This window comes from Drosophila kikkawai, chromosome 3R, assembly GCF_030179895.1.
Source record: "Drosophila kikkawai strain 14028-0561.14 chromosome 3R, DkikHiC1v2, whole genome shotgun sequence".
Taxonomy (NCBI): Eukaryota; Metazoa; Arthropoda; class Insecta; order Diptera; family Drosophilidae; genus Drosophila; species Drosophila kikkawai.
Window position 1 is genome coordinate 11,037,421 of NC_091731.1, and position 21,898 is coordinate 11,059,318.

At 46.5% G+C, this 21,898-nt stretch overlaps 5 protein-coding genes across 12 annotated transcripts; 3 read left to right on the forward strand and 2 right to left on the reverse strand.

Moving 5' to 3' along the window:
- Positions 1-123: 123 nt before the first annotated feature.
- On the reverse strand, positions 124-16,032 carry LOC108071350 (solute carrier family 35 member F3). 8 transcript variants are annotated; one of them, XR_011445272.1, is made up of 12 exons: positions 15,832-16,032; positions 8,462-9,002; positions 7,995-8,403; positions 7,752-7,930; positions 7,558-7,686; positions 7,291-7,480; positions 7,122-7,211; positions 6,371-6,500; positions 4,268-4,297; positions 2,996-3,289; positions 2,449-2,754; positions 1,719-1,764 (listed from the first exon to the last, which is right to left on the reverse strand). XR_011445272.1 is itself a non-coding variant. In XM_070287082.1 (11 exons), the coding sequence occupies exons 2-11, from the start codon at positions 8,954-8,956 to the stop codon at positions 1,270-1,272; spliced, it is 2,217 nt and encodes a 738-aa protein (XP_070143183.1). In that variant the 5' UTR covers positions 8,957-9,002; positions 15,832-16,032; the 3' UTR covers positions 124-1,269. The 8 variants fall into 8 exon arrangements, 5 of the variants coding, with proteins under 5 accessions (XP_070143183.1, XP_017017576.1, XP_017017574.1 ...); XM_070287082.1 differs by lacking the exons at positions 2,449-2,754; positions 2,996-3,289 and adding an exon at positions 5,950-6,019 and having other exon boundaries at positions 124-1,764; XR_011445271.1 differs by having other exon boundaries at positions 2,449-3,289.
- Positions 10,476-11,635, forward strand: LOC108071352 (phenoloxidase-activating factor 3). Its single transcript, XM_017162093.3, has 3 exons — positions 10,476-10,593; positions 10,656-10,772; positions 10,848-11,635. The coding sequence occupies exons 1-3, from the start codon at positions 10,536-10,538 to the stop codon at positions 11,546-11,548; spliced, it is 876 nt and encodes a 291-aa protein (XP_017017582.1). The 5' UTR covers positions 10,476-10,535; the 3' UTR covers positions 11,549-11,635.
- On the forward strand, positions 12,095-13,106 carry LOC108071351 (phenoloxidase-activating factor 3). The gene is made up of 2 exons (XM_017162092.3): positions 12,095-12,307; positions 12,369-13,106. The coding sequence occupies exons 1-2, from the start codon at positions 12,127-12,129 to the stop codon at positions 13,067-13,069; spliced, it is 882 nt and encodes a 293-aa protein (XP_017017581.1). The 5' UTR covers positions 12,095-12,126; the 3' UTR covers positions 13,070-13,106.
- A 1,395-nt stretch (positions 16,033-17,427) lies between the features above and the next one.
- LOC108071258 (uncharacterized) lies at positions 17,428-18,847 on the forward strand. The gene is made up of 2 exons (XM_017161944.2): positions 17,428-17,771; positions 17,836-18,847. The coding sequence occupies exons 1-2, from the start codon at positions 17,653-17,655 to the stop codon at positions 18,812-18,814; spliced, it is 1,098 nt and encodes a 365-aa protein (XP_017017433.1). The 5' UTR covers positions 17,428-17,652; the 3' UTR covers positions 18,815-18,847.
- Positions 18,842-20,607, reverse strand: Cdk2 (Cyclin-dependent kinase 2). The gene is made up of 7 exons (XM_017161943.3): positions 20,383-20,607; positions 19,910-20,105; positions 19,743-19,853; positions 19,527-19,688; positions 19,277-19,471; positions 19,012-19,212; positions 18,842-18,929 (listed from the first exon to the last, which is right to left on the reverse strand). The coding sequence occupies exons 1-6, from the start codon at positions 20,508-20,510 to the stop codon at positions 19,063-19,065; spliced, it is 942 nt and encodes a 313-aa protein (XP_017017432.1). The 5' UTR covers positions 20,511-20,607; the 3' UTR covers positions 18,842-18,929; positions 19,012-19,062.
- Between the last annotated feature and the right edge of the window lie 1,291 nt (positions 20,608-21,898).

Consider the following 21,898-nt stretch of genomic DNA (forward strand, 5'->3'; position numbering starts at 1 on the left):
CCCTTTTACACAATGTATTCCACTCAGAATCAAATCACGGCGGGGAGGAGGAACCCATTCTAACGTTAATAAATCGTAAACACAGTTTAGTTTCACATTTTTTCTTTAACTATTTATTTCGTGTTCGGTCTTTTGTGTGATCTAAATACATCGCAGCTATACCTCTGCCTCTCTGTTCGGGGGCGGGTAGGTAAAAGTTTGTAGTGTATGCAGTTGGTTATCAAACATTTTTAAAAACTATCACAAATCAATTATTGGATGTGGCTACACAACTTAGTACATACATATAACAGGCGACAACTCCGATCTGAATGTTGGGCTTCAGATGAGAGGCCGCGTTAATATAACAGTATCAGTATCCTCGTTGATTCATTTCGACTCTACAACACTTCGAATTACAAATTACGAACAACACATAAACATTTAAAAAATACTAATACTTCGCTTTGTTTTTGACTCGGTACACATTCAGTTCACTTTCACAAACAAAAACGTTAACAAAAATCGAATCCACAGTTGAGTTTGGGTTTAGTTTAAATGAAAAACCATTCGGATCTAGTGGCTAGATGAGCTTACAATTTAATGGGTTCCTTTGTGGGGTGAAGTTAAATCTTTAATTGTGATGTCTATCAACTATTTGCCTTAAATATGTTGGATTTCTTTTTCGTTTCCGTCGCTATCGTTATCGTTTCCTTCTTAAGGTGTGCCATTGAGTGAGTCCACTTTAAAATATTTGACTATTATCATTTCCGTAATATTTAATGTATGTATATAATTGCTAAAAACAATTGGCTTCGATTCCTTACACAATTTCGTAATAATTATGAGTATTAAATTATAACCGTATATAGTTAACTTTCGGGGCACTTTTGAGCTCGATTTGCGGGCTCCTTTCTGGGTTTCTTTGTCCTGGAATTGAGACTGAGATTCAAGGCGAGGCATGGGCAACGGGCATGCGGGTCGCGGACTCTGCTGACTGGCGCTGAGGGAGACTCTAGTCCCCGTGCAGGTGTGTATCTGTACTTGCATCTGCATCCGTATCTGTATCTGTATCTGTAACTGGTAGCATTTAAATGTGTTATATTTGAGCAAAATTGTAACTGCATGTGTTCCGATTTAACTTTTACATCAACAACAACGACGACAATAACTATGATATAATGACACACAAACTATGAGCGGATCCGACTTAAATCCTTAAATCTGCCTGATTGTATTCTCTTGCTTAAATGGTTACACGCCTGATATGCCTGAGCAAGGAGTCCCCCCTCAGTCGGTTGGGGCGTAGTACACCACGGTGGACTTCCGGCGGAAGCCCAGGTTGAAGAACGACGTCTCCGACTTCTTTCGCTCGTGCTCATGCTCGTGTTCGTTCCCAAAGTAGGAGAAGAGGCGTCCGGTGGTCCCGCCGGCAGCCACCGCCCGTCCAGCGCCGCCGTGGACACTGTGACTGCTGCTCTGACGATGGATCTTGGTGAGCGAGGTGTGCGAGTGCTGGCGCTGCAGGTGCTGCTGGTGGAGCGAGTGCTGCCGGTGGTGGAACTGCTGCTGGAGGTGCTGCTGTTGGTGGTGTAAAAGTTGTTGGTGATGCTGTGCGTTGGCGCTGCCGTGGCCATGCAGAAACCCAGTGGTGGTCGGCGACAGATCAGTCATCTCACACGGCCAGAGGGTGAACGAAGATGGGACCTTATGTATCCCGTCCGATAGTCGATAATGGTGGGATGCTGACCTGTTGAAGTACCGCTCCGAGGGCCGCGACCCCATCTAGAGTTTGTGTGTGTGGGAGATTTTGTTTTGTTTGGTGGTAAAGATAAGGTGTCACATGTTAGTATCGGCCGGCTCAGCGATCGTCTCAAGGTTCTTCATCTTCTGTGTCAGTTGGCATTAGCTCTGTTTACTCTCTAGGCATTTTGGTTGAACTATTTGCATTTGGCGCTACAAACACTCACATTTACATAGAGTACGCACTTGCACGACTATAAATATCTTGGGCTCTGCACTGCAGGGCATCGGGGTCCGATTGGGGGTCACGTGTCCCTGCAGTGCACAGACTCCATAGCCTAGGCGCTAAGACTTTTTACTGATTTTTTACTGATGTCGTGTGTTGGTTATTTACAAATTCATTGTGTGTGTGTGTTGTGTCTGGAGTGGGTGTCCATGTGGGTGTTGGGGTTAAGCGGGGTGGTTCAAGTTACGGGTGCCACAAAGAGTTACATTAAGCTGTGCTCTCCACAAATTTCATAAGTAGCTCAAAAGTAGTAAAGATACTTTCCAACAACATAGGCAAATCGCAAACATTACAAAGCAACGGAACTTAAAAAGAGTCTTAAGACTTTTCGAAAATTAGGAATTTGGATATGGATAGATAGTGATCCGGTGAGCTGTACAGGGGTGAGTGAGGCTAGTGAGGCTAAGGGTGGATCAAAAACAAATATTGGGGGCTCTCACCGTTAGTTCGTTTTAGTTTCTCAGTCTGAAACTCGAAGGGTTCTAAATGTATTTTATTTGGTACAAAAGAGTTCTTAACAGTCGCATAACAGTAGTAAAAACTTTTTCGTTTCTTGGGGGCGATGCGTGGGCGGGGCAGTGGCCGAGGGCCTAAGCAAAAACAGTCTAGAGCCACACGCTGGCCACCCTGAAGGTTCGTTTTCGGTTCGGGTTCATGCGATATGGGCTCAAACCACATATGAGTTGGTCTTGACCGCGTAATACTTTCGATTGTGTTTGTAATGGGTAGCATAGATATGCTGCGATCTGTGAGGCGAGCAGAATCCAAAAAGAGTCCAGGCAGAAATATAGAGATATATAGAGAGAGAAAGAGGGGAGAGAGAAAAGAACGCATAATTTGAGGGGATGTCAAAGGAAAAGGAGGAAGTTCAGACAAAACAAAGCAAAACAGGAGATGACTTCCGGTCCGGTACTAATTCTACGAGTGGCAACTGTACCTTGCAGCCTCTTACCTATCGATAGCAATGCAATCTGGTTTCGTACTTACCCCGTTCTGACAAGTGGTGCGATTGGGATTTACATTGGCCTGGCTTTGGTTTTTCGGCTTTGTTTTCAAAATCTTTTTACAAAATATACGTTTTCTTGTCGTGTTCTGTTCTTTGTTTTTGTTTTAGCTTTTGTTTTAGTTTTGTTTTGTTTTTGCTTTTGTTTCTGTACAATTAACAATTGACTCGCCGCAAGCCCTTAGCTTATGTGGTGCGTTCGCGTGATGTGCCGCTGCGCATATCTGGTGGACGGGCCCGTGACTATAGCGTCTCGCTTACAAAGCGCTGGCCTACCGCTACATGTTCGATGTGTGTTTGTGGTGATGTACATTCGTTTTTTGCCGTGTATTTTGCAATGTTGGCCAAATCAGGTGTCAAGTGTGTGGAGGTGTGTGGAGAAAGAGAGAGAGAGAACAGTTCGAGAAGAGGAGATAGACCAGAGAGATACATAGATACAGAGATACAGAGAGAGAAAAAGAGAGATAGGCAGGTTGTGGCAGAGGTGAAGAGAAAAACAAGAAGAAAAGAAGCAATAGTACAGATTAGCGGTGTTACTATATACAAATCAGGAGATTCTACCAATAGAGAGCTGCTAAATCTATGATTTCGGAGCATACTCCTTTCGGAGGGTTCGACGGAAGGTCATGATCATAATCATTGCATCTACTCCGGCGGCTCCACTCGCGAATTAGTGATTGGTGGACTTGCTTGGGCTTGGATGAGGTGATGTTGGTGAGAGATTAGCTGGCAGTGGGCTTTGCAGGACCCTCGGATCGACTTACCTTAGCACCAGCGGGCCAAACGAAGGACTACCAACTGACTGACTGACCGAGACTACCCAGTCGTACTTGACTGGGGACCAAAGGCTAAGGCTATCATCTATCTTACTGTTACTCTGGTTAGCTTACGAAATTGATATCGAAATTATAAGTTGGATGCGAGAGTAAAGTAGGAAGGAGTATCGGTTGCAATCCCTCGGAAACCAAACGAAACCAAATCAAACCCGAATTATCAAAAGTCTAGGCAAGAGCCGGGTCTAAGGGTTAAAACGAAATCGAAATCGAATGAAGAAACATACTTCGCTTACAGTTGGATTTGGATAAATATTTAAGTAAGTTTGTTGATTGGTTGTCTCGGTATTGGCTGGGTATTTTTGAGTAAGGTATTCCTATATATCCCTACCCTTCTCTTTCACCTTTCGGGCCAAGTGTTGCTTATGCTTAGGTTGTAAAAAACACATTCAATTCTCAGCTGAGCCTAATCAGGGAACTCACCTCGCATTGTGACCCAGCATTATGATGCTTCTGCAAAAAGACAATTGAGAAATGTCGACACGTATTTTATATATATAGTAGAAGTAGGTACAGTATATAGCATAGAGTAGAGCTTGAAGAATTTAAAGTTAGACAGACAGATCGCACAGAAATAAGGAGTATAACTCAAGAGTAGATCAGTTTGGAAAACGAAAAACGGTCAATTCGAAACGAAAACGAAGAGAAAACGAAGGTCGGTTTAAACATGCCAATCGGTAACAATTTGAATGCATTTTAATGGATATCATCATTATTTAGGATTTAATCGTATTTAAGGGGAGCTTAAGGGGTTTCGTTCATATTCGGTTAGTTGGTTCCCCTCTGGCCGGTTGGACACTAGTCCTGGGACGAAATGATAAGGCATAGGTGATAAAACATAGCTCTCTGGGTCGAGGAGGGGACTGAGAGATCCGTCTTGGTAATTTCGATCATGCTGCGACTTAACATCTGCATAACATCTATGATAACTTGCGCTCTCCTCTCTAGGTGCAGACAGTTTCAGAACAAAAGAACAGAAAACTGAAAAGTAAACGTATTTACACCAAAGACAGGTACTGGCCGAGCCAACAGATTTAACCCAATCAGAACAAGCTGCAATTCAGGAGAGATCACACAACAAACAGCCAAACAAATCATCATTATCACAGTCATAGACATAGTCACCAGCGTCCAGCTTCTGGGAGTTTTTGGAGCGTGGATCGTTACATGGAAACTTTCGCAACACCAGCGAAACTCAAACTACATACGTAGAGGCGGGTGTACTGTGTGTGTGTGGGGGGTGTGTGGCGTGTGTGTGTGTATACACAGTCGGTGTTGGGGTGTGAACGAACGAACGCTACTACAGTAATCGAGCCTCGACACCAGCAACCAACATCCAGATATTAGGGATATCTTACACAACAGGGACAGGGTCAAAACAAAAGATTGGCACTGAGATCGGTCTGGAACTTGGGTGGCTTGGTGGGTCGGGGTTGCTGATATGCCGGAACGAAACGAAATCATCAAAAGTATCAACAATACGGGTAGTTAACATAAGTACATGTATAGTAACGGCTGCGCCATAAAACGTTAAGAACAACAACGAGATGGGGATATGTCAACCGATTGCACAACAGCCGATGTAGTTGGTGTTGGTAAATCGGCTTTATGTTTATAACGGTAACGATATATATATAGATATATGTTCGTAAAACGTGTGTGTAGAGGTATATTTCGGTAAATGGTAAATCGGGTGTGTACATAAAGGCAAGTAAATATATAGTAACAGAGATACACATGTCTAGATATATCTTTCAACAAGGGTGAGCGCAAAACTTGGAAGCCAAGGTGTTGTATTTGTTGTTTTGTGGGATATATATGGATGTTTATATAGACCTACAGTTAGCATTGAAGTTTTCATGGTGTATTCAGTAAAAAATCTGCCAAGTTTCGGTTACTTATCATTAGCAATATCAAGTCAGAGTTCAGTTAAAAAGATTAGATTATTAATTGTTAGTGTAAACACAGATCTTAGACTGGCCTAAACGGTTCTAGTTAATATCTAAAAATGTGTCTGGGATCAGGGGTTGTATTTTGTTTTTGTTTTTGGTTTTAGTTGTGGTTTTGGTTATGGGTTTTTGGCTTAGCTTGTGTTTTTGGCCTACCGAATGAGCATAGCGAATTTCGGCTAATTCACAACAACATTGGTAACGGAGTATGGCACGAACGCTCTTTCTGCAAGATGTTTGTTTATATAAAATTAAATATATAGTTTATGTGAGTATACAGGAAATCAATGGCTTTTTATCAAAATCAAACATGGGTAGAAACTTTAATTTCTTCGATGGTTTATTTAATCGTTTGCTTTAGTCATTAATGCCACACGGCGGCGGCAGTAACACAAATAAAATATATTCGAAATGAAACGCAAAGTGAATTACAACCGAAATCAACAGAGGCCGTTAAATATTCAAACCAAACACGCACGAGTCTTTACTCTGACAAAAAAAGAAAATTAGCATATTAATTGGCATAACAATTATTCGTAGCAATATGGGTAAAATCAAGAAAATATTTCCCACTTACCGCAACAATCGCGTTATATAGTCTGGCCAGTTTTCGGGGAACATAACGAGGAAAAATCCGATGCCGATCAGAATAACTCCGGCCAGCTTCATGCCCGCAAAGTTCGCACTGTACAGTATGACATCGAGGGCTGCAGGTGCCAAAAATGAGAATGGAATTAGTTTTCAAGAATTCTTGGGGGATCTATGATACAAATAGGGTTGTATGTATTAGGATCGCTTCTTTAACTTATGTACTACTTATTACCCAGTATGCCAAAATCTTATTGTATAATTAACCTAATAACTGGTGAACAAATTCAAATTGCTAAGTCTTAAGCGCTCTTCAGGAAAATGTAAAAACCCCATCCACTTTCTTGATTGAAAAAAAAAAAATCCCGGAGTTTGGTTATGGGAAAGTTTATCAAAAATATATTAACTTTTTGAGGTCGGACATGTATCCTTTTGCCTCTCTTAAAGTGTATTTTCCTTGTACTACTTGGGTAACGGCTTTAAAAATCGATTATATGTTCAAGTGTTTGCATAGAAATGATTCCAACTCAGTTAGAAATAAAATATATACAGTTGTATGTGGAAATTTATGTCGCATTACCCCCACCCTAAGGATCAAATGTTTTCACGTGCCCCACATGAGTGCCCGGATTTCATATCACAATTTAAAACAATTTATAGTCACGGAATCCGTCATGCCAAAGGGGACCCAGCCAAGACCTCCTTTGGATTCATGTTGAGGAGCCCGTCCGTGTACATACCACCAGAAACGGGCACAGCGGTAATCAGACCCAATGTCACAAACATGTTGTACGTTACGGCGGCGCTGAACTGCATCAGAACGTGGAAAACTGCAATCAAAATTAATTACACCGATAAAAGTTGGCAGCGCAGGACACCAGGCACAAGGGGCTGGGGAGAAGTTCCTACCCAGGAGCAAGAGGCTCGCCGCGAACAGCAGGTTCCAGGGTATGCTCTCCGATGTCAGGCTTTCCGTGCCAGTCAGGTAGAGTCCCAGCACCACGGGCCACAGTAGCAGGGCATTGAGAAAGCCGAGGGCGGTGAATATGAAGGCGATTTGGCTCACCGGCGGATCGCCCATCACCTTGCGGAACATAACCTGGAAAGCGTCGGGACGGGGCAACATAAGCACGACATGTTCCGAGCACGAACAGGCGGCGCGAACTGTGAACTCACCCTAAACACGGCATAGCCGGCGCCGGCCAACGTGGCCAGGACAACGCCGCTCAGGGTGCGACTCTCCGTGATTCCGTCCATATAGGCGAGCAGCGCGATGCCCGTGTCGCAGAGGATGATGGCCACGATCTGATGGTAAAGCGGATAGATAGTAGGTTTATAAATGCAGACAATTTCCCTTGTCATTTACTCACTCTTACGCCCACGAACTGCTCGTGCAGAATCACCCAGGAGAGCAGGTAGACACAGGCCACATTTGTGGCGAACAGCGCCAGGGCATCCGTGGCATACAGCACGTGCAGGGAGAGCGTGTACAGGTAGGTGGTGACCAGCCACAAAATGCAGAAGCAGAGGCAGCGGTTGAGGAAGCGGCCTGCAAAGGAGGAACGCAATTAGTGGAATTTTCCAACCCGTGGTGGACACCACACTCAACTCACCCACTGTGAAGCCGCGCTCCCGGAATCCCCGCAGCACATCGCCGAGGATGTCGCTCAGCTTCTCGCACTTGCGCGTGGAGACCAGACCCAGGATGTAGATGGGGAAGAAGAGCAGCGAGAAGTTGGTGAAGAACCAGGCGGCGAAGAACGGGGCACTGAAGTAGACAGGCTGGCGCGGTGGTATATTGAACATCTCGGTGGCGTCCTCGACGTGGTGCAGCGACGAGTCGCTGATGGCCAGTATGTCCTCCAGCTCCGTGCTCAGCTCGGCGCGGCTCGAGGACGTGTCCTGGTCGTCGTTCAGCACGTCATCGTACGGAGCTCTATACTTGTACATGTACTTGATGCAGTGGGTGGCCCCCACCCACGAGGCGGTCATCAGGATGGTCACGCACACGCCGAAGTACATCTGTGGGTAAACATTCCGTTTTTAATATAGTTTCACTACTCACTACTTCAGACCTCACCTTGCGGGCCAACTCAGAGCAGCAGGACTCTTTGCAGGCCTGCAGCTTCCGGAAGCGCAGCTCCGGCTCCTCCCCGTGGCCGTTAGCCTGCTGCTGCTCTGTCTGCGTGTCGCTGGAGTCGCCGCCGCCGAAGTGATGCGCTGCATTGTGGCTGCCCGGTGCGCTCGTGGGGGTGTCGGCCGGTATGATGATCACCTCATTGGGATCCTGCTGGCTCGACGAGATCGAGTCTTGGTGGGTTATTTGCGGGTTGCTTGAGGTGAGCACGTTGCTGAAGCCGCAGCTGCCGGTCGCTCCAGTGCCACTGCCATTGGGTGCAGTCGAGCCTGGTGCAACCACGACCGCCGTGCTGCTGCTACTGCTGGCTCCCGCTCCGCCGCCGCTATTGTTGTTGTTGTATGGGCCATTCGTGGATGAGTCGCCGGTAACCACCACGGAGGGAGTGCGCACCCGTTTCGGATTGAAGATGGCTGGAATCTCGCCGTCACGCGTCATGCTGCCTCATTGTCGCGCTCCTTTATGGCTCATATTTGGTTGGATTCTGCAAGAATATGGGGAAGGGAATTAATATCCTTGAACCTATCCTTCTCAGTCTGAATGCACAAGGAATAATGTCAATAATTGTAAAGCCTTTACAGAGCTTCCATACAAATTGTGGATGCAGACAACTAAAGCGGAACAGAGCCTCTGTTTGCTCAGAATTACCTTTCTTTGAGTAAGAAACTGAACGTATAAGAAAACAAATTATCAACATTTTATTGTAAATGTAGTAAAAATAATAGGTTCAACTTAAATAAAATGTATTCAATTATAAATAACGCAAGGTTTAGTCCAAAAATTATAAATTAATTGCCTTGTTTACATTTTCTCCGTGTGCCTACCAAGAAAAGAAAATGACTGAATCGCAAGTTTGGGTTTTGAGCTGGCTTCAAGTTTCATTAATTCTTCGAATTTTTCTAGCTTTACTAAGTAATACAGAAAGCTTACTCTTTCAAGCTTAAATTAGTATTTCGGCTGCCTTAAATTTACGCTTTAAAACAAGGTCCTGCGAGACCTAATCAATGATTCAGTTCGATTCGGGCAACCGGGCTCCAGCCCTACAGCGGTTGCCCAGGAGCCGAGAATCAAGTTGCTCACGTGCTCTCTGCGATTAAGGATTGAGGCACACGCAAGTGGGAGGCCATTTCTCGACCCTTTACAAGTAAAAGGCGCACCCAATGCCCACGCTCAGGGTCCAAACAATTTGCATGGGTCTACGTCTCCGTCTCCCCATTTCCATTTCCGCCGCCTCGGGGATACATTCCGGCCTAGGCCACACTCAAGGCTAGGGCAGCCAAGTTTTACGAGCACTGCCGAATGGCTGGCCATCCAGCAAACAGCCAACCAGCCGGTCGTTCATTAAAGTCCGGGCCCAACTAGGAGCACATTGATTGGATGCCCACAAAGACGAGGAGGGCAACAGGAGCGGGACCCAGAGCAGGAACATGTGGGGTGTGGGGTTCAGTGGGATTCATAACAATGCGAATTATGAACGCCCCGGCCCGAGCAGGTCAAGTTGGTTGAGTGGACAATAAACTGCCAGCCGGATCTGGTCGGGCAATTTGTAAGCATTTTAGTAGAGTGTTAAGTCCAGCCCCTTCCTCGAGGCCGGGTAAATTACAATGTCCTTCGCTGTCCTTCACCTTCGCATCCCGCTGAGCGGCCTGTGCTTGCCCCCGATAATAGTATTCTAATTGAAACATTAATTATTCAGCCTAGTTGAAGGCGGTCATGAGCAAATGCACATCCCGGGGTTCTCGGGGAGCGTGTAGACCCGGGAACTGTGGGGGCCTAATGGCTATATAATGAGGGTCCTGATCAGGGCCTGTTTCGCCTGGCGCGATTGGCAATATTCAATCGATTTGAGAGCCCAGCCAGACAGCACGAATTGGTACAGAATCTGAGATATGTTATGACTCGACAAGACGAGAGAGATTTGGCATTGCTAATTAATAGCTTTCATTGCAAGCTAAGCTTATTCGATCTGGGAAACACAGCTTAGTCAACTCTGAGCGCTGGTACCAGCCACATCGACATGGAAATGCTTGGGAGCGGAAAACTTGTTCAGCTACTAGTTGTGGCTTTACTGGCGAGTGAGTAGCGCCTTCAAGTAAAATCTTTACCAGATACATTTACGTGCTATCTGCCTCTAAAGCCTTGGCCTTGGCGGGGCCCCAATGCGGTCGCCTCGAGGAGAAATTAATGTACACCACTGACCAAAAGACAGAGCCCTCCGAGATGCCCTGGGTAGGCCTCCTGATGGAAGACATGGGTAAGTAAATGGTTTTCCATTCTTAGAAAATGAGACTAGCACTAACATACAATCTTCAAAAATTACGACTTACAGATGACCACTACCAAAGGACAGGGTGCTCCGTGGTCATCGTCAACGAACTGCACGTCCTCACCACTGCCACTTGCGTGAAGCGCTTCAGGACACGCTCCGGGGACACCAAGGCCGTGGCTCTTCTGGGTATATGGGACTCAAATGTCTCGCCTGGGGAGGAGCTGGAATGCAACTCGCTGGGCTTCTGTACGCCGGGACCGGTGCCTCGCCCTGTCACCAAGATCACGGTGCACCCGAACTTCGACAAGGACACCGGCGATCACAACCTGGCCGTCCTGCGCCTGTCGGAGCCCGTCAAGTGGAACAATTGGATCCAGCCGATCTGCATGGAGGGTGGCTCGGAGCCGGAGTCACTGATCAACCGAAACCTGCACTTTTCAGGGTTCAACAACGACGACTCGCGCAAGGGCAAGGGAATGGCCATGACGGTCTCGAAGCAGAAGTGCAGGAAGCTGATAGCCGACACAGAGTCCATCCTGCCTCCTGAGTACCAGCTGTGCGGCTTCCCCTTGAAGCGAACCAAGTATTTTCCGGGTGCTCCGCTCATGGACGTCGATGTTCAGCGCGATGTGCCGCAGAGCTTCTACCTGGTCGCCTTGCTAGTAAGGAATGTGGTTTCCAATGATGACACCACAACACAAATCTATCAGGATGTGCGCCAAGCCCGCTCGTGGATAATGGAAACCACTGCGACGAAGTAGGCAGATGCTACAACTCATTGACACATTGCACAATGTCGTTCATGAATATGTATTTGCGAATTTCTAATAAAATATATCTTCGAGGAAGCAAGATGTTTGTGGTGTTTGGAAAATTACCGATGCATCGTGATGGGAGCTGCCCAGAGTTCCGCATCGGAAACGGGTTTTCAGTAGGAGATATGTAATTGAATAGCGTTAATCAGAAGCGCCATTAGAAAAACAACTTGCTACACAGAAAGAAAATATGACATGCAACAAATCTGGCTTGCTTGCTATAGCAATATGTTCTGAAAGGTTCTTTATCGAGCTAAAAGTTAAAGCCAAACTCGTTGTTATGGTTGCGAAGTAAATCAGTTGCCTTAGAATAATTATCTAACTTCCAAGCCATACGTCTACAATTTTAAAACAACTTTTTAATAATTTGGAGGTTAAGCTTTAGTAGATTTTTCTTAGTGTAGCCAAGATCATATCTATCATAAATCCCTGGATAAACCCCAACGCTTTGCATTGAGAAACCTAGTCGGAGACGTTCAAGTTTTCCCAGTCCGTTGCCAGTTTAGTTTGAGCTGCGCTCTAGAATGCTTGGACAAAGCGCACTGATCACCTTACTGCTGGGACTGCTTCGGATTGGCTCCGAGGTGCAATCAGCCCCGGACACCGTGCAGTGCGGCCTTTTCGATGAGGACAACTTCCTCAGGCTGGGCAGCTTCGCCTATCCCACGGAGCACCAGTGGGTGGCCCGGGTCACCTTTACCAAGGGTGAGCATTGTGATGTTTTTATGTATCAGATGGGAGAATGTAATCTCTCCGACACTGGCAGGTTTCGAGGGCAAGATCCGGGAGAACGGTTGCCTGGGCGTGCTGATATCCAAGCGGACGGTGCTGGCTCCAGCCCATTGCTTCGTGCAATTTAACGGAATGGCGGAAGGCCTGTCCGTGCACCTGGGCGTCTTCAACAAGAGCACTCCCATCAATGAGCCCTCCTGCGACCCGGACGGCTTTTGCGTGCGCCCGGCCCAGGAGATCAAACTGGCCGAAGTGGCCATCCACCCGGAGTACGATTCCCTGACGCTAAAGAACAGCCTGGCGGTGCTCACCCTGCAGCGGGACGCCAAGCTCAATGCGAACGTAATGCCCATCTGCATGCCGCCTCCCCACTTGGTCAATCAGACGCTGGTGGCTCAGACATTCGTAGTGGCCGGGCTTCGCACTGTGAGGGACCTTCGGCTGAAGCTCACGGTGAACACACTCAGCCGTTCCTTCTGCCAGTCAAAGGTCAGCTCGCTGGTCACCAGCAGCACCACGGTCTGCGGTTACCAAAGCAAGCCGGAGCGCTTCTACACAGGGGCGCCGCTGGTTGGGATGCAGGTGAAGGGTCAAGCCACCCAGAACTTCTACCTGGTTGGCCTGATGCTGGACTGGCGTTGGGAGAACAGCCGAATCATGTCCAGCTTCCTGGCCATCAACAACTATCTGGACTTTATCTACCAGAATTCCGACTCACTGATTGTACGCTCCTGAGCGAAAAATAAAGAAGGCATAGTGCGCATAGAGCAAGTGCCAACAGGTCTTGCCTGGGGTGTTAATTATTCAGCTGAAGGCGCGAGGCCCGTGGCTCGCAGCTCGCAGCTCGTAGCTCTCAGTACTCAGCCACCAGCTCCCAGCTCGAAGCTCGTGCAACATGCAAATTGTTCATACACTTATAGCATTTTAATGAGCAGTCACTCAGCGCAGCGCAGCCGCCGCTAGTTGGCTAATGCGAGGAATATGGAAATTTCATCGCTCTTCCCCGCCAGCCCAGCCCCCTTTGCGGGCATAAAAGTCTGCCAGCCGACAGGAGACAGCCGAAAATGTAGCAAATACCCAGCAGAACGGAAGCGGAAGCCCTGGGGGCTGAGTGGGTGGCTGGAGGAGCGAGCAGCTGGGCTGCCTTGCCATTGGCCGAATGCCAAGGCATTGACTTAACTGGCAGAATTTGAGGAAATCCAAGCGGTGAACTGAGCAAAGTTTGGTTCGTTCGCAGTGAGCCGAAATAGCAGGCCTTCAATTAGAGTTTTATACTAATGCGGCGGTTCAAGGAAATAACTTGGATTAAAAATTAAATTGGAAATATGATTTCAAGAATGAAATGAAACAGTTAGAGGCTTAGAGAAATATTATTTTTAAAATACTTCTGGACACCGTTTTAAATTGATTTCAAATTTAGAAATTTTTTTTTTGTTTTAGTATATTTAAAAACTCAACCAAAGTTTATTGTAGTTTTCAAAAAATAACTGCTCACATTTTTTCCGCTGTGCACTGAATGGGTTGCTTGATGTGAAAAAGTTATTTTAATGTGTCGTCGTCGGCCAACAACTATGTACAACATAGGCTGGGCTACAAAGGGACATCAAAGTACAACCAGGAGGATTAAATATTAAATTGCTGGCAAGTTTCATCTTTTATCATCACCCTTCCCCGAAGTCTCGTCAGGCTAATGTAGACACATCGCTTTTATCGGCGTGGCGGAGCATACTTTTAGGCGCCAAATTGCTCTATAAAGCAGCGCTAAGAAAAACGGCGCGCTCTGTTTGTTCTTTCCGAGAATAAAAATCACAATAAAATTTAAATTGCCGGGCATGCGGGCGTTCTTGAGGAGCTGGAGAAGGCGCAAAACGTGACCAGATGACCGACCGACAGACACGGATAAACAGCACATTCCTCCAGCCGTTCGGGACGAAATGCGATTCAAAACAAAACAAACAGCTGGGCGAGAGAAAGTGCGCCCCCCAGGAAAGAGAGCAGAGCCCAACGAGAAACACACACAGAGAAAGAGAGAGAGAGAGAGGGAGAGAGCAGCTTTGCGGGGGTGCTGGTGTCCAAAGTAAAAGAGCTTACAACAACGCCGCAAATACAAGCAACAGTAACAACACAAGAGCACCCACCGCGGTCGAGGACACCACGCGGCGTATACGCAATGTGACATTTTTAGTGGTTATGGTCAAGCACAGCACTTGAGCGAGGGCAATGCGAGAACGAAAACGAAAGTGACGCCAAAAACTGTGGCAGTCAGACACCTGCTCAGCAGAACCAGCAACAACATCAACAACAACAGCGACAGAGAAAGCCACCTGGGACACAGAGAAAATAGGGGATTAATTTGTAAGCTATGCTCGGTTTCTAAATGAAAAGGTTAAGGGTCCTAGAAGTGCGACTCGGCAGATTTCGTGTTTCGCAGACTGAGGATGAAAGTCTGATTACGTCTTGGGGATTTATTTAAGACCAGAAAGATTTCTATATTTTGATAACTAGGGGTGTTTGACACTCATTTCTCAATCCTATAAAATTTCAGTTTCCCAAATTTTGCTTATTGCCTTTGAACTGTAAAAGTTAAGACACTTTAGTTAGCTTTATAAATTTATAAATTAATTTATAAAATCCCAAATAGAATGTTCAACGGTCTTTTGCTTTTAAGTAAACACAACATCCCTGGATTTTCAACTCTCTAAGCCCCATGTGGCTGATAAAATGTAATAAAAATGGTTAAGATTTTTTTCCGTGCTGCTCTTGGAAAGCACAAATGCGCTCCTGAAAATGGAAACAAAACGCCCGCCAAGATACTTTTTCGTCGCTCCGAGCGTGTGTATGTCTGTGGTCGGGTTTAGGGTTAGTGACTAGGCCTTGAGGTGGGCGCCCACCTTGACAGTAGTCGAAAACCTAGCCCACCCAGTCTCCGCAGCCCACACCAGACAGTTGTGACAACTTGGGACGGTTGTGTCTGAATTTTTCATTTCGCCTTGCGAATGCAGGGCAAGGGAAATTGCCTGGCGAATCCGTTTATCTTAAGGTGGCGTCCGAGCCGGAGGTGGGGCAAACTGTTTTTCCAGGCTGCACAGCTGTCGCTTCGTATGGGCTGTCTTATGGATGCTCGGCGAGCCGTTTAATGATTTTATATAATTTACTTAAGCACTTAATGTCATTTTCCCACGGCACAGCCACGCGGCACACAAACTTTACGCAATTCTCTCGCCGTCTTGCGCTCTTTTCTCTTATATAAAGATAGCGGGTGTATGGACGGACTGGCGGACGGGTCCGACTGGAACTGGACGGAACCGCGCTGGCGACGCTCGTCTCTGTACCCGCTCAGCCCTTTACTTAATTCAATTAAATGTGCAAAAATATGCTGGGTATAAATTTGGAGCACGGATACACAAAACGCACGCACACACAGATACACAACACACAGCACACACGCACACTGGGGCGCGGAGGGCAGTCACACAGATACTGGGCCGCACACTCACAGAGGCACACACACGAAGCGTTGGCTTGGCCCGAAAAAAGCAACTGCCACTTGAACGAGCCTTTTGACTTGTTTTCCTTCGACTTAGGTGGAAACTGTGACAGCAGCGTTTCTGGTGTTCTACCGTTTGCTGCTGGCGCTTTTCCAGCCTTCCTTTTCTAGAGCACGCGCCGCGGCCGTTCTGGGAGCCCGTGTCGTTTCTGGCCAGGAATCTCAAAGTGACTGACCCGACGACTCCTGAGCTGCCTCGCCAGCGGCCCAAGCCAGCGTCGGAGCTTTTCCTGGCCTTACTCTCGCACTAGAAAAGCCCTCTCTCTCTGGGCCACGGCTTGCTCTCGCCGCTTTTCCTCTCCCCATCGGGCTCGTAAAGAAAAACACTTGTTAGGAATTTTCTTTGCGTTTTTTCCTGATTTTTGTTTTGTTTGCTTTTTCCTTTTTGCGCCGCTTTAACGTTCAGCTGTTCGAAGGACTCAGTAAATTGCCTGGCAAAGGAAGCCAGTTTTTCGAGATTTTGGCTGATAAGGTTTTCCACATTTCGTGATTGCCGTTACAAAATAAGTTATTGCAAGTCAATGAAATTGTTTCTAAACGGCAGTTTCAGTCACCAAATCGATTGTAGTCTACTATCATGGCCAGAGGAAGCGATTTTCCGTTTCAGGTAAGTGTGCAGTTGCAGTGTCCCGTGGCCAATAAATTTATTTGAAAAATAAATATTAATAACATGCAAGTGTTATTCATATTTGAAGAGCATTGGGTTGAGGTACCTTCTTGGGCTTTGTGCATAAAGACACTGGAACAAATCGGAACCTTGTAAAACTCCTTTCGCTTTATTATTCGTTGTGTTCTTTTTTCGGCAGTTTCCCTCAGATTTCTTGGAGCGCTCTATTAAAATTCCGCAATACCTCCTTTATTTTGCATTAAAGATACGGAAAATAAGGGTTCAATGACACTCTCTTGAGATTGCAAAAGCAAATTATGCTATGCAATTCACAAAACATTAGCATTAAGAAGTCATTATTACTATTTTTTTTTTAATAAAGATATATAATCATTTATAATTCACGACTGTACCCCAACTTGGATTCAGACTTTAGAAAGTGTTATAATTCTTTTCCAAAACTTTGATTTGATAAAAACATCTCATCTTAATTTGCAGAGTGCTCCCAATTCCCCCGCAGTAAAGATTGCCAAATTTGTCAAGTCCATCTTGTGCGACTATTTGGAGTTCCCATCAGAATCAGCATTGTTGGGCCATCAAACCTTAATGCTGCCTGCCAAGAAAATGCACCCATTACAACCCACATCTTTAGCTAGATCGTAAAGTCTGGATAGGGAGAAGCCATCATAAACACAAATTCGTCAGGAGAAAGCATTTCGCGACAGCTTTGCATAATTTTGGAAATCAGAACCCACCGGCAAACGAGTTTTTCAGTCACAGTCAACACCGTGAATGGCGTATTAATTGTGTAATCTATAAAAATCCATTTGCATATGTATGGGCGGCATTGGCAGCTGACAACGAGGCCCGCGGGAGATGTGGTCGTCGAATTGGGTTAGTTGGTTTAGAGTGTCGGGTTGAGTTAGTGTTGGACTGGGGCTGGGGACAATGCCATTACTAATCAATTTGGCTAAGAGTTTGGATAACCGTTCGGTGGTCCCATAAAAGCTGTTCTAATGAGATGCGCTCGCTGACAAGACAAAGGCAGTGGCGTCGAGGTGTTGACCACAGAAATCGCCACTCAGAGGAGTATCAGTTGGCCCTCGACCGGGAACGGCAACGGACGCTTTTATCACTAGGTCGAATTCAGTCCAGTATTGAGCCATGAAGTGGGCCGTTTGTGTGGCCTTGTTATTATTTGTGGCTTGGAGTTATCCTGCCCAAGCAGTCAGGATATCAGCTCTTGAAACTCAACAACGCTGGCCCCAGAAGGCCAAGATAAGGCAAGGAACATCTCGTGTACTTTGCCAACTTACCATCGGAATTAACAAGTAATCATATTTCCAGCTCCAGGAACTATCCCATCGAGTATGTGCTCCTGCCTAATGCCAAAGGTGGATACAGGAGGCGTTATGTCCACGGACTGGGCAAGGCAGCTCCAGCCACTACCACTGAGCGCCCTTTGGTCCGCGTCTGGAATAGCTTTGTTCGCAGTGTCCAGCCCGCCTTCAGTTTCCGCAACCTGACCAATCCGCTGGCTAACTTCTTCAACGACGGCAGTGCCAATATTATCGAGACGTCGCCAGTTCTCATTCAATCCTACGACGAAGAACAGGAGCTTCCGTACGAGGAACCTGCCCCATTAACCTCGCCGAGCTCCAGCAAGCGCAACCGGAAGCGCCGCAAGCAGCTAAAGCGCCGCCCCGTCTACGATTCGGATGAAAGTGAAGATCCCTACGGCTCGTATGAACCCTACTATGCACCACCGCCCCATCCAGCCCACCCTCAGCCCATGTTCTTCTACGATACCAACTCCGGCAGCTATTACGGAGTGCAGCGCTTCAGTCCACAGGACTTCCAGGCCAGTTTCTACCACTACCCTGACCAGCAGCAGGGTGAACTAGAGCAGGACGAGAACGAGCAGGAAGAGCCGGCCGTGATGCGGAGGCTTGGTCACCGGAAGGTTACCCTTCTGCGCCCCCTGCCAGTGTCGCCACCCAAAACCCCATCCGCAGCCAAGTTAACCGAACTCAGCGAACCAGAAGCGACCAATGAAAGCGAAGACACGATTGAGGAGACCGAAAGCGATTCCGACGACAGCAGCGCATCGGCAGATGCAACAACTGGCGAAGACGAGAGCGACATGGCCACCCACTCACCTCTCTCCGAGAGCATGCGCAATGCCCTGGGCGCGTACATGCGCGACGATCGCCATTCGCGGCAGCGTCAGAGGCAAACTAGCGAGGGAGCAGGAGCATTTGACGCCGAGGCCAAGGTCTCGCCTCGCCTTCATCCACGCCGCTTCTTTCGGCTGGGCGCCTGGTGAGCCAGGCTAACCTGTCTTGAATAAACTCTGTATGTACTGGATGATCGTGTATTTGTACGGATGTCTGGAGTTATGAGTGGGTGAAGGTGGGGAATGCATGAAATGGAGCTGGCGGCTGCAAGAGAAATTAGATAACGTAGATAACGTATAATTGCACTAGTTCACCTTAACGCTAACGAGGTAGACATGGGACTTACTATACTAAAGATCACAAGTAGTTTGCTAGATCTGGGCTGGGGGCGGCACGATCAAACGAGCCTCGTGAGGCGGGAGGCACTGCCGGCATTGGGGTCCACAGGCAGGGCAACATGGTCAACGTGTTGCACGTCCTTAAAGTAAGTGTGCAGCAGGGCGTCCTTGGCGGAGATACGCAGGTTGGGATCGTAGCACAGCATGGACTGCGAGAAAAGAATACAAAATATAAATCGAATGTGTTTCCGGGTTGGACTTTATTTTACGCACCATTATCAGATCGTTGGCCTCGTGCTCGGTGAGGACCTGCGGCATATTCGCCTCCCACTTGGGAAACTTGGCCTTGAAGTCCGGCAGCTGCGTCACCCCCGGCCATTTGGTCTCGTCAGGCGTGCCCAAGGTGCGGAATATCCTGTACAGCTGGTCGATTTCACTGTCCCCGGGAAATAGGGAGCGGCGCATGATCTGAAAAAACGTATCCTCTATGGAATGGAATCTCTTAGGGTCACAGCAGTCTTACCATTTCGGCAAATATGCAGCCCAGACTCCAGATGTCCACTCCGGTGGAGTAAAATTTGGTGCCCAACAGAATCTCTGGGGCACGGTACCACAGGGTGACCACTTCATGGGTATAGGCTCGCATGGGCATATTGAAGGCTCGCGCCAGACCGAAGTCAGCCAACTGAAAATTGAGGGTTTTAGTGGATAGACAAGCAAAGCCACCATCTGATCCCACCTTAATTTTGCCCTCAGTGTCCACAAGTAGGTTCTGGGGCTTGAGATCGCGATGCAGAATGCGGTTTGTGTGGCAGAATCCTAGGGCGTCGAAGATCTGGTACATGTAGCTCTGGAAGTAACCAATTTAGGCGACTGTCTGGGGGCATTCCGGCTGCAATTACTCACTTTGATCAGCTGGGGCGTAAACACATCCTTCTTCTTGTCCATCAACTTCTTCAGGTCCATGTTGAGGTATTCGAATATCATGTACAGATTGTTCCCCGAGATGACCACGTCGAAGAGCTGCACCACATTCTTGTGCTTGAGGTTCTTCAGCAGCGAGATCTCCCGAATGGCGGTCGAGGGGACGCCCTCCGTCTCTCTTGAAAGAAAAGGGAAAGTGGCTTTCAATAAACGCTTTTTTGTGAACTTTTCGGGTAATTCCGGGTGGCGATCCGTGGATGCTGGCCTGCACCACGAAGCCGAATCATGTGGTGCTACGGATGGCGGAAAGGGGAACAGCGCAGCCCCCACAGAATCCGGGCTGCGTGGTGCAGGTGAAAAACATTTGCCGAGGGCACGCCAATGATGACGCCGCACTCCCTTTTGGTTTCCTAATCCAACGAGTGGGTTCTTGCGTCCGAATGACGGCTACACACCCTTCCAGACGGATCTTCTTGAGCGCCACATCCTGGCCGGTGGCGTTGCTCCGCGCCTTGTAGACAATGCCGTAGGTGCCCTCGCCGATTTTCTCGGCCCGTTGGAAGTTGTTTAGAATGGTGTTCATCGAATTGGCCAAGGCATTCAGTTGTAAACAAATCTTGTTTGCTAAATTCAACGATTTTGGAGGGAAATTCTTCTTCTTCCGTGACGGTAGAGATGTCAAAACAATCATGGTACTAACGATAGTATCGATAGTTTGAGACAAACTTAGATATAATGCCATCTCTATTTGCTGTCAATATACTAGCGTTGCCATACTTTTCAAACGACATTTTCGATTAATACGTTTGGGGCGATGTGGGCGCGATGGTTCGCTTTCAGTGGAAAAACACCCTGAAAGTGTTCAGAGCGTTGCAAGACTTTGCAAAGGCTAGAGGTCGAAAAATAAATCGATACTATCGGTATTGTAATAAACGTGAATTACTCTTCTTTGTCCAGTGATGTGGCAACTCCTACCGCCAATGCGTTATTTTTAAATTTCACAAGTTATATTGCAATGTTAAATTTTAAGTTCCACCAAAAACACATACATAGAGTGCACAGAGTAGAGTATTCCAAATACCTATCTATTTTAAGAACCACGATGTGGTGGTTTTCAGTAAGATTTTTAATTTTAGCAGTTAATTTAGCTGAGCAGACGCACAGTAGCGCCTCTCGAACAGTTAGCGTTGCAAAAATCAAAAAAGTCATGTTCGCAAAAACGATTTTAACCATACTTATTCGACAGGAAATTTAACAAGGATTCAGAATCTGCAATAAAATCAATTTTAAGATTTTTTTTGTAGAAGTTATGAGCATTTAAAGTTGAACTTTATTTCGTTTTTTGCATCATACAAAAAAAATGTGTAAATTGGTCGACTTTCAGGTAATATTACAAAAAAACCATAAAACCAATGGTCATGGTTTTTACTTTAAATGATAGATACATTCATAAACTATTAAAGAACCTAAAAAAAACGACACTTTGGTTTGGGCTTCTACAGGTAAATCGCTACCTGCCAGGTGTCCATTTTTTTCACCTTTTTCTGCCTAAAGTAGTCTATATCTTTTGACGCCAATGCCGGCCACTGACTACACTATGACTACAAGTTCCGTGGATCTTTCCTGGATCAGAATTAACTTTCATCGGCTGCGTCAAGCTGAGTCTGCGGAAATGCAACGCAAAAAACCAAAACAACTCAGGGTAACATATACCAAAATACCGACACAATTTCATACATTTCAAGAAATATACTAACTAGCGCGTGGCGGTTATACTTTGAAATAAAAAAAAAAAATTTTTTTTCAGTTTTCAAATTATTTTTATTTGAGCAAATACATAAAAATAAACATAAAAAATTAAATACAAATTTTTGTTTAAAAATTGTTTTCATTGAAAAAAAATTATTTTTTCACTTTGATACCCTTTGAAAAGGCGTATTTGTGGGCGTGGTACTTTATGCAGTACATATA

What these genes read in the sequence shown, in the direction of transcription:
- LOC108071350 (XM_070287082.1), bottom strand. Translation starts at nt 8,956, where the DNA reads ATGACGCGTGACGGCGAGATTCCAGCCATCTTCAATCCGAAACGGGTG. An exon ending in GGAGCGCGGCTTCACAGTGG is followed by an intron (nt 7,931 to 7,994) that starts GTGAGTTGAGTG and finishes CCTCCTTTGCAG; the next exon opens with GCCGCTTCCTCAACCGCTGC. An exon ending in CCGGCTATGCCGTGTTTAGG is followed by an intron (nt 7,481 to 7,557) that starts GTGAGTTCACAG and finishes GACGCTTTCCAG; the next exon opens with GTTATGTTCCGCAAGGTGAT.
- LOC108071351 (XM_017162092.3), top strand. Translation starts at nt 12,127, where the DNA reads ATGCTTGGACAAAGCGCACTGATCACCTTACTGCTGGGACTGCTTCGG. An exon ending in CCGGGTCACCTTTACCAAGG is followed by an intron (nt 12,308 to 12,368) that starts GTGAGCATTGTG and finishes CGACACTGGCAG; the next exon opens with GTTTCGAGGGCAAGATCCGG.
- LOC108071352 (XM_017162093.3), top strand. Translation starts at nt 10,536, where the DNA reads ATGGAAATGCTTGGGAGCGGAAAACTTGTTCAGCTACTAGTTGTGGCT. An exon ending in AGTTGTGGCTTTACTGGCGA is followed by an intron (nt 10,594 to 10,655) that starts GTGAGTAGCGCC and finishes CTGCCTCTAAAG; the next exon opens with CCTTGGCCTTGGCGGGGCCC. An exon ending in CCTCCTGATGGAAGACATGG is followed by an intron (nt 10,773 to 10,847) that starts GTAAGTAAATGG and finishes TACGACTTACAG; the next exon opens with ATGACCACTACCAAAGGACA.
- LOC108071258 (XM_017161944.2), top strand. Translation starts at nt 17,653, where the DNA reads ATGAAGTGGGCCGTTTGTGTGGCCTTGTTATTATTTGTGGCTTGGAGT. An exon ending in CCCCAGAAGGCCAAGATAAG is followed by an intron (nt 17,772 to 17,835) that starts GCAAGGAACATC and finishes TCATATTTCCAG; the next exon opens with CTCCAGGAACTATCCCATCG.
- Cdk2 (XM_017161943.3), bottom strand. Translation starts at nt 20,510, where the DNA reads ATGAACACCATTCTAAACAACTTCCAACGGGCCGAGAAAATCGGCGAG. An exon ending in TTACGCCCCAGCTGATCAAA is followed by an intron (nt 19,854 to 19,909) that starts GTGAGTAATTGC and finishes GGTTACTTCCAG; the next exon opens with AGCTACATGTACCAGATCTT. An exon ending in GCTGCATATTTGCCGAAATG is followed by an intron (nt 19,472 to 19,526) that starts GTAAGACTGCTG and finishes ACGTTTTTTCAG; the next exon opens with ATCATGCGCCGCTCCCTATT.